This window comes from Anomaloglossus baeobatrachus, chromosome 5, assembly GCF_048569485.1.
Source record: "Anomaloglossus baeobatrachus isolate aAnoBae1 chromosome 5, aAnoBae1.hap1, whole genome shotgun sequence".
In the NCBI taxonomy this organism is placed as follows: domain Eukaryota; kingdom Metazoa; phylum Chordata; class Amphibia; order Anura; family Aromobatidae; genus Anomaloglossus; species Anomaloglossus baeobatrachus.
In genome coordinates this window covers 102,558,613-102,571,847 of record NC_134357.1, presented here as the reverse complement: position 1 = coordinate 102,571,847, position 13,235 = coordinate 102,558,613, and the positions used below count along the sequence as shown (strand labels likewise).

Below are 13,235 nucleotides of genomic sequence, written 5' to 3'. Positions count from 1 at the left end.
ATTCGTATGTGTTTGAAATAGGAAGAACAAGTTGAAAAAAAAAGAGATAAAGAAGAGGAGGTGGAAGAAGAATTTAGAGACAGTAAAGACAACAGAAACGTGGGAAAGTAAGATGAAAGGGGAAGGGTACAAAGAGTTCCCACCCGAGTGGACGCGCCCTCCTATCAAAACCACATTTTCAAGGCTAACCTTCTAGGTACAGAAATAAGAGAATGGAAAATTACCTACATACCTGCCCCCCCGTGAATCCATAGACCCATTAAACCAATTTATAATTTTTCCTCCTTCTTGCTTTTGCACCAAAACTGAGGAGCCCGTGATGCACGGGGGGTGTATAGGCAGAAGGGGAGGGGCTTTACACTTTTAGTGTAATACTTTGTGTGGCCTCCGGAGGCATAAGCTATACACCCAATTGTCTGGGTCTCCCAATTGGAGCTAGAAGAAAAGGAATTTACGGTAAGTAAACAAAATTCCCTTCTTTATTTTTGTAGGATAATGCCAGACTTGTGTGTGTTTAGGGCGATTATGTGGTGAGGTTGGTGTATGTGTGGTGAGATGTGTGCTGAGGGTGGTATATGTGCTCAAGCACGTGGTAGTGTGTGGCGCATTTTGTGTGTGTGTTCATATCCCCGAGTGTGGTGAGTATCCCATGTCGGGGCCCCACCTTAGCAATTGTACGGTATATACTCTTTGGCGCCATCGCTCTCATTCTTGAAGTCCCCCCTGTTCACATCTGGCAGCTGTTAATTTTCCCCCAACACTTTTCGTTTCACTTTTCTTTGTCGCTCCATTGGGAGACCCAGACAATTGGGTGTATAGCTTCTGCCTCCGGAGGCCACACAAAGTATTACACTTTAAAAAGTGTAACCCCTCCCATCTGCCTATACACCCTCCCGTGGATCACGGGCTCCTCAGTTTTATGCTTTGTGTGGAAGGAGGCACACATCCACTCATGCATTCTCATATTAGTTATGTCGGTTGGAAGAAAAGAGGGCCCCCACGGGGCCCCCGGCATGTTCCCTTCTCACCCCACTACGTCGGCGGTGTTGTTAAGGTTGATGTACCCATTGCGGGTACAAAGGCCGGAGCCTCATGCCGTCTCCTTCACCATCCCTTAGCGGCTCTGGGAGAAGTGGGATCCTGAACGGTCAGCCATTTGCTGGGACCGTGCTCCCTCCGCAGTCCCTGTGGGAATCTGCCGGACCGGAGTCTATTCAACCTCAGGGACCGGGCCCTGCAACTCTAAAGTACTCTGTGTCCCCATTGGGGAATATGCAGGAGCGCACCTTCTTCCCGGACGCTGCGGCAGCTGCTGAATTGAGAAGGCCGGCGGACTTCCGCGCCGACCGTGCCTGCTTGTCGGGCGCGGTCTCAAATTTAGTCCCCGGCTTCATCGCGGCCTAGTCGCAAAAATCCCGCCCCTGGGCCTGCCTGTCAGGGGTAAGGGCGGGACTGCCGACCTGACGTCGGATGTGAGGGCTGGAGCATCCTGCATGTTTCCTCCCCCCTCACTGATCACTGTGAGGACCCCAGATTCCCGCACTTTCCTGGCGCCGCCCACGGCTCCACTCCTCCCCTGAGATCTCCGGCAGCCATTTTTTGGGCATTTTGCCAGTGGAGGATTCTCAGGAACAGCTCTGCAGCTCCAGGGGACCTAAAGCTGGGAATCTGGAGGCACACACTCCGCTCGTTAGCGGTCGGTAAGCCGCACCGGTCACCCGGTGCTGGTCCCCCCCCCAGGGTGCCGGAATAGATACGTATTTATATATATATTTCTGTTCGGTCGGGCTGTATACCCTGTTTTTTGCCCATATACCCTCAGTGATCATTCTCCTAGGAGACAACAGCATGTCGTCCACAAGGAGCAAAGCTGTTAAGGCACAGGGGTTTTTTGCGGCCTGTACCTCTTGTGGGGCTATGTTACCTGCGGGTTCCACCTACCCTCACTGTGAGCAATGCTCGACCCCTGTTTCACTTGCTCAGCCGGAGCCTCGGTCACTAGTGGACCCCTCGGCTCATGTAGACCCCCCTGCTCCCCCTGTCCAGGCGCCAGGGACAGAGTTCTCCTCTTTTGCTGAGAAACTCTCTGAGTCACTTTCACAATCCATGGCTCAGTCTATGGACAAATGGTCTGCCAAGCTGCTAGAAGCTTTGCAGTCCAGACCGGTCCTTACACAGGCCCCGGCCCCTGTTGGATCATCACCTCCAGGCCCCTCTCGGTCTGAGCCGCAGCGCGCTCCCAGGTTGGGCCCTAGGTCCCACGCGGAGGACTCCTGCCAGGACCACAGTCCTAGACAGGCTAAGCGGGCTCGCTGGGAATCTTCCCCGACTTCTTCACGCTGCTCGGGTTCCCAGCTTGAGGACTCTCTGGAGGACGAGGCGGACGTCGCAGTTCAGGGTTCTGACCCTGACGTCGCCCTTAACCTTGATACACCTGAGGGGGACGCATTAGTGAATGATCTTATCTCGTCCATCAACCAGGTGTTGGATCTCTCTCCCCCGCCTCCTACTGTGGAGGAGTCGGCGTCTCAGCAGGAGAAACACCAGTTTCGGTTCCCCAAACGTACACGTAGTGCGTTCTTCGATCACTCTAACTTCAGAGACGCTGTCCAGAAGCCCAGAGCGGTTCCGGACAAGCGCTTTACTAAGCGCCTCACTGACACGCGTTACCCCTTCCCCGCTGAAGTCGTTAAGGGGTGGGCTCAATGTCCCAAGGTGGATCCTCCAGTCTCTAGATTGGCGGCTAGATCTGTGGTATCGGTGGCAGATGGCTCATCGCTAAAGGATGCCACTGACAGGCAGATAGAGCTCCTGGTGAAGTCCATCTTTGAGGCCACGGGCGCGTCCTTTGCCCCGGCCTTTGCAGCCGTGTGGGCACTCCAAGCTATCTCGGCTTGTCTGACTGAGATTAATGCTGTCACACGTAATTCTGCTCCGCAAGTTGCGTCTTTGACTTCTCAAGCATCAGCTTTTTCTTCCTACGCCATGAATGCAGTTCTAGATTCGGCTAGCCATACAGCTGTGGCATCCGCTAACTCTGTGGCAGTCCGCCGGGCCATGTGGCTGCGCGAATGAAAGGCAGACTCGGCCTCCAAGAGGTTCTTAACCGGTTTGCCGTTTTCTGGCGAACGCTTGTTTGGCGAACAATTGGATGAGATTATTAAGGAATCCAAGGGAAAGGACTCCTCCTTACCCCAGTCCAGACCTAAGAGACCTCAACAACGGAAAATACAATCGAGGTTTCGGTCCTTTCGTCCCTCCGCCAAGCCCCAATCCTCTTCGTCCAGCAGGCAGGAGAAAGGCCAGAGGAACTCCTATGCGTGGCGGTCCAAGTCACGCCCCCAAAAGGCCGCAGGAGGCACTGCCTCCAAGGCGGCCTCCTCATGACTCTCGGCATCCCCTAACCGCATCCTCGGTCGGTGGCAGGCTCTCCCGCTTTGGCGACGCCTGGTGGCCACATGTTCAAGACCGATGGGTGAGAGACCTTCTGTCTCACGGTTACAGAATAGAGTTCAGCTCCCGTCCTGCGGCTCGTTTCTTCAGAACCTCTCCGCCCAAACGCTCAGGCCGACGCACTCTTTCAGGCGGTGGACGCTCTGAAGACAGAAGGAGTTGTGACCCCCATTCCCCTTCAGGAACGTGGTCGCGGCTTTTACTCCAACTTGTTCGTGGTGCCAAAAAAGGACGGATCATTCCGTCCCGTTCTGGACCTCAAACTGCTCAACAGACACGTGAGAACCAGACGGTTTCGGATGGAATCTCTCCGCTCGGTCATCGCCTCGATGTCACAAGGAGACTTCCTAGCATCGATCGACATCAAAGATGCTTATCTCCACGTGCCGATCGCACCCGAACATCAACGCTTCTTGCGTTTCGCCATCGGGGACGAACACCTTCAGTTCGTGGCATTGCCTTTCGGCCTGGCGACAGCCCCACGGGTTTTCACCAAAGTCATGGCATCCGTCGTGGCGGTCCTACACTCTCAGGGCCACTTGGTGATTCCCTACCTAGATGATCTCCTAGTCAGGGCCCCTTCTCGGGTGGCGTGTCAACACAGCCTTACAGTCGCTCTGACGACTCTCCAGCATTTCGGGTGGATCATCAACTTCCCAAAATCCAAGTTGACACCGACCCAATCACTGACTTACCTCGGGATGGAGTTTCATACACAGTCAGCGGTAGTCAAGCTACCGCGAGACAAACAGCTTTCTCTGCAGGCAGGGGTGCAATCACTTCTTTGGAGTCAGTCACACCCCTTAAGGAGCCTCATGCACTTCCTGGGGAAGATGGTGGCAGCAATGGAGGCAGTGCCGTTCGCGCAATTCCATCTACGGCAGCTCCAATGGGACATTCTCCGCAAATGGGACAGGAGGTCGGCTTCCCTCGACAGGAACGTCTCTCTTTCCCTTGCAACCAAGACGTCACTTCAGTGGTGGCTCCTTCCCAATTCTCTATCGCAGGGAAAATCCTTCCTACCCCCAACCTGGGCTGTGGTCACCACGGACGCGAGCCTGTCAGGGTGGGGAGCGGTTTTTCTCCACCACAGGGCTCAGGGAACCTGAACTCCGATAGAGTCTTCCCTTCAGATCAATGTTCTGGAAATAAGGGCAGTGTATCTAGCCCTATTGGCTTTTCAGCGGTGGCTGGAGGGCAGGCAGATCCGTATCCAGTCGGACAACGCCACTGCCGTCGCATACATCAACCAACAGGGCGGCACTCGCAGTCGTCAAGCCTTCCAGGAAGTCCGGCGGATTCTGCAGTGGGTGGAAGCCACAGCCTCCACCATCTCCGCAGTTCACATCCCGGGCGTAGGGAACTGGGAAGCAGATTTTCTCAGTCGTCAGGGCATGGATGCGGGGGAATGGGCTCTGCACCCAGAAGTGTTTCGAGAGATCTGTCGCCGCTGGGGAACGCCGGACGTCGATCTCATGGCGTCACGGCACAACAACAAAGTCCCGGCATTCATGGCACGGTCTCAGGATCACAGAGCTCTGGCGGCGGATGCGTTAGTTCAGGACTGGTCGCAGTTCCGACTGCCTTATGTGTTTCCTCCTCTGGCGATGCTGCCCAGAGTGTTACGCAAGATCAGGTCCGACTGCCGTCGCGCCATTCTCGTCGCTCCAGACTGGCCGAGGCGGTCGTGGTACCCGGATCTGTGGCATCTCACGGTGGGTCAGCCGTGGGCGCTTCCAGACCGCCCAGACTTGCTATCACAAGGGCCATTTTTCCATCTGAATTCTGTGGCCCTCAACCTGACTGTGTGGCCATTGAGTCCTGGCTCCTAGCGTCTTCAGGGTTATCTCAGGATGTCATTGTCTCTCCATGGCCGTTTGCCTTACCCACTTTTCTTTCATTCCTCCAATCCGGAATGGACAAGGGTTTGTCACTCGGCTCTCTCAAGGGCCAAGTATCGGCGCTCTCCGTATTTTTTCAAAAGCGTCTAGCCAGGCTTCCGCAGGTCCGCACGTTCCTGCAGGGAGTTTGCCACATAGTCCCACCTTACAAGCGTCCGCTGGAACCCTGGGATCTTAACAGGGTGCTAACGGCTCTTCAGAAACCACCTTTCGAGCCGCTGCGGGATGTCTCTTTATCACGTCTTTCGCAAAAGGTGGCCTTTCTAGTGGCAATTACATCACTCCGGAGAGTGTCTGAGCTTGCAGCGCTATCATGCAAAGCCCCCTTCCTGGTGTTTCACCAGGATAAGGTGGTTCTGCGTCCGGTTCTGGAATTTCTCCCTAAGGTGGTATCTACTTTTCATCTCAATCAGGATATCTCCTTACCTTCATTTTGCCCTAATCCAATTCACCAATGTGAAAAGGATTTGCACTCTTTGGATCTGGTGAGAGCACTCCGGCTCTACGTGTCTCGCACGGCGCCCCTGCGTCGTTCAGATGCGCTCTTTGTCCTTGTCGCTGGCCAGCGTAAGGGTTCGCAGGCTTCCAAGTCAACCTTGGCTCGGTGGATCAAGGAACCGATTCTCGAAGCCTACCGTTCTTCTGGGCTTCCGCTTCCTTCAGGGCTGAAAGCCCATTCTACCAGAGCCGTGGGTGCGTCCTGGGCGTTGCGGCACCGGGCTACGGCACAGCAGGTGTGTCAGGCAGCGACGTGGTCTAGTCTGCACACTTTCACGAAACACTATCAAGTGCATACCTATGCTTCGGCAGACGCCAGTCTAGGTAGGCGAGTCCTTCAGGTGGCGGTTGCCCACCTGTAAGAGGAGGGCCGTTTCGGCTCTTTTTATCGAGGTATTCTTTTACCCACCCAGGGACTGCTTTTGGACGTCCCAATTGTCTGGGTCTCCCAATGGAGCGACAAAGAAGAAGGGAATTTTGTTTACTTACCGTAAATTCCTTTTCTTCTAGCTCCTATTGGGAGACCCAGCACCCGCCCCTGTTCCCTTCGGGCTGGTTGTTCTTTTGTGTACACATGTTGTTCATGTTGAATTGTTCTTTTGGTTCATGGTTCAGTTCTCCGAACATCCTTCGGATTGAATTTACCCTATACCAATTCATAAGTCTTCTCCTTCCTGCTTTTGCACCTAAACTGAGGAGCCCGTGATCCACGGGAGGGTGTAAGGCAGAGGGGAGGGGTTACATTTTTTAAAGTGTAATACTTTGTGTGGCCTCCGGAGGCGGAAGCTATACACCAAATTGTCTGGGTCTCCCAATAGGAGCTAGAAGAAAAGGAATTTACGGTAAGTAAACAAAATTCCCTTCTTTCCCCATTATGTAGATAGGGGCAAAATTGATTGGTAAATTGGAACGCGCGGGGTTAAAATTTCGCCTCACGACATAGCACCCAGCGCTGCCCGGGATAGTAAGTGTCTCTCTGTTTCGCTCCCATTCTCTGTCTGTCTCCCCCTCTGTATATATCTCTCTGTCTCTCTCTATCTCTTTGTCTGTCTCAATCTCTTTCCCTGTCTGTCACTTTCCCTGTCTGTCACTTTCCCACTCTTTCCCTGTTAGTCTGTCTCTTTGTCTGTGTCTGTCTCTTTGTGTCTGTCTCTTACCCTGTCTGTCTTTTTCTTACCCTGTCTGTGTCTGCCTCTTTCTCTGTCTGTGTCTCTCTTTCCCTGGCTGCATTGTGACACGCCAACATTCCATATAAGGGCGTGGCTGCGCATTCTTCTGAAGTTCTGCACTGTGGCTCCCAGCTCCATTCGCTTTAATGGAGGCAGGTTTTTTGGCGAATAACTGTAAAGTGTGGGGTTAAAATTTCCCCTCGAAACACAGCCTATGACGCTCTCGGGGTCCATACGTGTGAGTGTGCAAAATTTTGTGGCTGTAGCTGCGACGGTGCGGATGCCAATCCTGGACATACATACACACACATTCAGCTATATATATATATATATATATATATATATATATATATATATATATATATATATATATATATATAATATATTACACACACACTAATCTATATATATAATTGCCTTATTCTGTCTGTCTTGCTCCAAAATTGTCACGTGACAGTGTCACCGTAAGTGTCATAAAAGTGACAACTGTCGGATTGGCCGCTGGGCTCTGCCTGGCTCCGCCCCCCCACGGATTGGCCGCTCGCCTCGGCCTGGCCCCGCCCCCCACATAGATTAGCCGCTCGCCCCGGACCTCCGCACGCACCCCCAGAAGAGAGAAGACAGAAGAAAGAAGTCCCCACAGTCATACTCACCAGACGCCGACCGGGAGCAGGTGAGCGCATCAAGGTCCTGCAGTGGCGGAACACACACACACACACACACACACACACACACACACACACACATCAGATCACACTCACTCACTCTCACACACACCTCACACACACATCAGATCGCATCCACACACAACAACATCCAGTGATATCGCTTACTTCTCGGCGGCGATACTGTGCGTGCAGTGACCTTCCAGGACCTGCCGGAGGATCACATGGCCGGAAGCATGTGGTATCTCCGGATGCTGTGAGTGTGTGAGCGCGTATGAGCGATATCGTCAGTGTGTGTGCGTGTATGCGATCGGGTGTGTGCGTGTATGCGATAGGGTGTGTGCGTGTGTTCTGATGTGTGAGTGTGTGCGATCGGATCTGTGAGTGTCGGCAGAGGAGCATGGCGTGCAGCACAGCTGCTGGGACCGCCCACCGGAGGGCACAGGGAGAAGTGGGGTGTGAGTGTATGCGATCAGATGTGTGCGTGTATACTGTCTGATGTGTGACTGTGGAGCACGATGGGGAGTGCGCAGCATGGGGGATAGAGCACGATGGGGGGTGCGCAGCATGGGGGATGGAGCACGATGGGGGGTGCGCAGCATGGGGGATGGAGCACGATGGGGGGTGCGCAGCATGGGGGATGGAGCACGATGGGGGGGTGCGCAGCATGGGGGATGGAGCACGATGGGGGGTGCGCAGCATGGGGGATGGAGCACGATGGGGGGTGCGCAGCATGGGGGATGGAGCATGATGGGGGTGCACACCTCCCCCCAAAACACACAGCGCCACACGCGCACCGCACAACACACCACACACACTGGGAACCACAAACACCGCCCTACACAGACACCCACACACACACACACACACACAACACCGCACACACAAACACCGCGGCATACACAAATATGCGCACATACCGCGCAACACACACACTGCACAAAACATACCTCCCCCAAAACACACACACGCACTCCACACCCACACAAACCGCGCAACACACACAGCACCACACACACAGAACGCTGTAGACACACAGCGCTCCACAAACAATGCAACACACACAACGCAACACACATACAACACCGCTCTCACACACACCCCCTCCCAGACAACACCCAGAACATTTACAGTGCCCTACACAAACACTGGCAACTACACACAACAACATCGATATAACAAAAAACATACATTAACTACACTAAATTCTAGAATACCCGATGCGTTAGAATCGGGCCACCTTCTAGTATATGTACACATATATATATATATATATATATATATATATATATATATATATATATATATATATATATATATAATTTTACAAATACCCTTTCAATAATAAGTGTGCCTTTTGCACTTGAAATCCCTGAGATTAGTCTCTCCCACTGTCTGCCATGTTGCCTATTGCCTACACTATAGATCCATGCAGACTGTTAGAATCCTCTCACTCCCTATGTGATATTTACAATATTCAAAAATAGCAGTTGCACTCAAGTAAAGGGAAGGAGAAAAACAAGCATGGAGTTGGTGGCTATTGGAATGTGAATATGTATTACTGCTAAGAAAACATGAAAATTAAAATCTGAAAAATATGAGTTACTTAGCAAATAAAAGTGGCCAAATTTACTTGTGCCGAGATACCAATGTCAAGGTGTAACTCATCTGGGTCCTACTCTAAATACTATGCCTCTCTTGTCCAAACTGAAGTATTATATGGGCTAGAATAGACCCTGCAAAAGGAAAATGTAAAACACCTGAAGTAACTGGGAGAAGTGGGCAGACAAAGGACCACTCCATAATACAAACTAGAAAAAATTGCCGGCACTTCCTAATCTCATAGTCTGAACTGGTGCATACTGAACATGACATAAAATATCCAAAAATAGCAGTTGCACTCAGGTAAATGGAGAAAAAACAAGAATGTAGGTGGTGAATATTGTAATGTAAATACACATTACTGCAAAGAAAACGTGAAAATATTTATTTGAAAAATAGGAGTATTTTTCCTTTTGCAGGTTCTATTCTAGCCCATATAATAGTTCAGTTTGGACAGGAGAGGCATAGCATTTAGAGTAGGACCTAGATGAGTTACACCTTGACATTGGTGTCTGGGCACAAGTACATTTGGCCACCTTTATTTGCCAAGTAACTCATATTTTTCAAAGAAATTTTTCTTGTTTTATTGGCAGTAATGCATATTCACATCCCAATGTTCATCATATACATCCTTCCCTTCCCTTTACTTGAGTGCAACTGCTATTTTTGGATATTGTATGTCATGTTCCGTATGCTTCAGTTCAGACTATGAGATTAGGAAGTGTCGGCAATTTTTTCAAGTTTGTTATATTTACAGACCTGGGATGTGGCACCAGAAGGGAACACTCATGTTGGGGGTCCTGTAGATTGCACAGACTAGGAGAGAAAGGGGAGAATATTTGTGGGCTTATGTAATGATGCTCAGTCCTGGGGACCTCGAAGGGAAGGTTTATATTTAATGCATTAAATTCAAATCAAATGCTCAATTAAAAAAATAATAATGATGTTAATAACAAATCAACATATATATTATTATTTTTTTTTTTAATCTGTAGGTTATGGGTGAGGATCTTTTGGCTGAAAGAACAAAGGAGGAGGGACAAACTGACACAAAAACTACTCAGACATTGGCCTCTTTTATAATGCCGTCTGATGAGGAGTTCAAAGTCAGATGGTTTCAGAAAATGACCGCTCTCTTAATGACCAGCAAGTAAAGATGTCGGCTGTACATCAGCATGACCGACTGATAACTGGAACATGGCGATCACTAATCTTTCCTGTTCAAAGGGGCTACAATATTTTTATTCCATAAGCAGCATTAACACTCTTTTAGAATAAATTGTATACATAAAATTATAATTATAAAATTATATTTATACAGCTGGAGAACTTAAAGGGAACCTGTCAGGTCCCTTAGGCGTTCTAATCTAGAAGCAGGGGGATGTGTGGCTTAGTTAACCCCTTCTTACCCATCCCTGTGTTTTAATAGTGTGTAATATGAATGTATAAAAATGTTTTATTACTTATGTGTTCCATGTGTATATGAGCAGGGGCATTGCATTGCCCTGTGGGCGTTTGCATGTTTTCCGTGGTATCATGTCTCTGTGGGCATGATACCATAGATTTACATGAGCGACGTCCCCATCGCTCCTTGAGATCCCACGCGTGCGCACTTACCATTCCCGCAGCCTTCTTATCCGGGTGCTTGCTCCCCGACTTCAGATGCGCACTGCGCATGCTCAGACGTTTCCTGCGGTTCTGGTCATGGGAAGAGCGCGTCTGAAGCCGGCAAGTAAACAGCCGAGACAGCGCATGACCATAACCGCAGGAGTTTTCTGATCATGAATAGTGTGCATCTGAAGTCGGGAAGCAAGCACCCGGATAAGAAGGCTGCGGGAATGGTAAGTGTGCATGTGCGGGATCTCAAGGAGCGGTTGGACATGCAAACGCCCATAGGGTGGTGCGACGCCCAGTGGGCTAGAATTCCTACTCATTTACATACAGAACACATAAGTAATAAAACATTTTTATACATTCATAATACACAATATTACAACACAGGGATGGGTAGGAAGGGGTTACTAGGCCACACGTCATCCTGCTTGTAGATTAGAAGGCATATGGGACATGACAGGTTCCCTTTAACAAATCAAATGGCGTGCAAATTGGGTTGTGCAAAATGTGCCATCCTGCACCTATCACTAAAGAGGGTCTTTGTAGAGGGCGGAGATTTCGCTATATTGTTGAGATCTGGAGGAGTCTGTCAAATGTGGCTCCTATATTGCAAGAACTGCTTGCTTAATAAGTTATTTTTTTATCTGGATTTGTGTGCAAACATATTTTTAATAAAAATCGGTTTCTTCTATTCATAGAATTAGTTTATTCAGTAATTTTTGCTCTTATGTTGTGGATGATTGTAAAATAATGCAGTTTCCTTTGTAATCATTGCAATAGACCAGGTAAAAACCAATACTATACATGGTATGACATTATATGTGAGCTTTAAGCCTGCTTTACACGCTACAATATACAGTTAGGTCCAGAAATATTTGGACAGTGACACAAGTTTTGTTATTTTAGCTGTTTACAAAAACATGTTCAGAAATACAATTTTCTATATAATATGGGCTGAAAGTGCACACTCCCAGCTGCAATATGAGAGTTTTCACATCCAAATCGGAGAAAGGGTTTAGGAATAGTGATGAGCGAGTATGCTTGTTACTACTCGGTACTCGCACGAGTATCACTGTACTCGGGCTACTCGGCGGGGACCGAGTAATCTCGCGATACTCGTGCTATACTCGTGGTCTTCATGTTGGCGCTCTTTTTACAGCCATCCCTTATGCAGGGATTGGCTGGCAGACCACTGCAATGCCACAGCCCTGTTGTGGAATTGCAGTGATTGGCCAGCCCGCACAGCGTGACCGTGCCTTTAGCCCGACACTTCCCCGCTCGGCTACGGCCCCTCCCGCACTCCACTCCGCGTGTATATATATATATGCACGCTTACACACACACGCACGTTTTTTTTTTTTAATTTACAGTTTTATGGTTTCTACATGCTGCCGGGGGTCATTTCATAAAAATACTCGGGTCTCCCATAGGATAACATTGGGCTCGGTGCTCGGGCCGAGTACACGAGTATTTTGAGATGCTCGGCCCGAGCCTCGAGCTCCCGAGCATTTTAGTACTCGCTCATCACTATTTAGGAATCATAGCTCTGTAATGCATAGCCTCCTCTTTTTCAAGGGACCAAAAGTAATTGGACAAGGGACTCTAAGGGCTGCAATTAACTCTGAAGGCGTCTCCCTCGTTAACCTGTAATCAATGAAGTAGTTAAAAGGTCTGCGGTTGATTACAGGTGTGTGGTTTTGCATTTGGAAGCTGTTGCTGTGACCAGACAACATGCGGTCTAAGGAACTCTCAATTGAGGTGAAGCAGAACATCCTGAGGCTGAAAAAATCCATCAGAGAGATGGCAGACATGCTTGGAGTAGCAAAATCAACAGTCGGGTACATTCTGAGAAAAAAGGAATTGACTGGTGAGCTTGGGAACTCAAAAAGGCCTGGGCGTCCACGGATGACAACAGTGGTGGATGATCGCCGCATACTTTCTTTGGTGAAGAAGAACCCGTTCACAACATCAACTGAAGTCCAGAACACTCTCAGTGAAGTAGGTGTATCTGTCTCTAAGTCAACAGTAAAGAGAAGACTCCATGAAAGTAAATACAAAGGGTTCACAACTAGATGCAAACCATTCATCAATTCCAAAAATAGACAGGCCAGAGTTAAATTTGCTGAAAAACACCTCATGAAGCCAGCTCAGTTCTGGAAAAGTATTCTATGAACAGATGAGACAAAGATCAACCTGTACCAGAATGATGGGAAGAAAAAAGTTTGGAGAAGAAAGGGAACGGCACATGATCCAAGGCACACCACATCCTCTGTAAAACATGGTGGAGGCAACGTGATGGCATGGGCATGCATGGCTTTCAATGGCACTGGGTC

General features: G+C 49.6%; 1 protein-coding gene across 3 annotated transcripts in view; it reads left to right on the top strand.

The window, feature by feature from the left end:
- The window catches only part of C5H8orf76 (chromosome 5 C8orf76 homolog), a 46,206-nt gene extending 35,113 nt beyond the window's left edge, over positions 1-11,093 (top strand). For all 3 annotated transcript variants that reach the window (XM_075352351.1, XM_075352350.1, XM_075352352.1), the window contains one exon: positions 10,284-11,093. In XM_075352351.1, the coding sequence (XP_075208466.1) occupies positions 10,284-10,442 (159 nt within the window). In that variant the 3' untranslated portion in view covers positions 10,443-11,093. The remainder of the gene's footprint in view (positions 1-10,283) is intronic.
- The last annotated feature ends 2,142 nt before the right edge of the window (positions 11,094-13,235 follow it).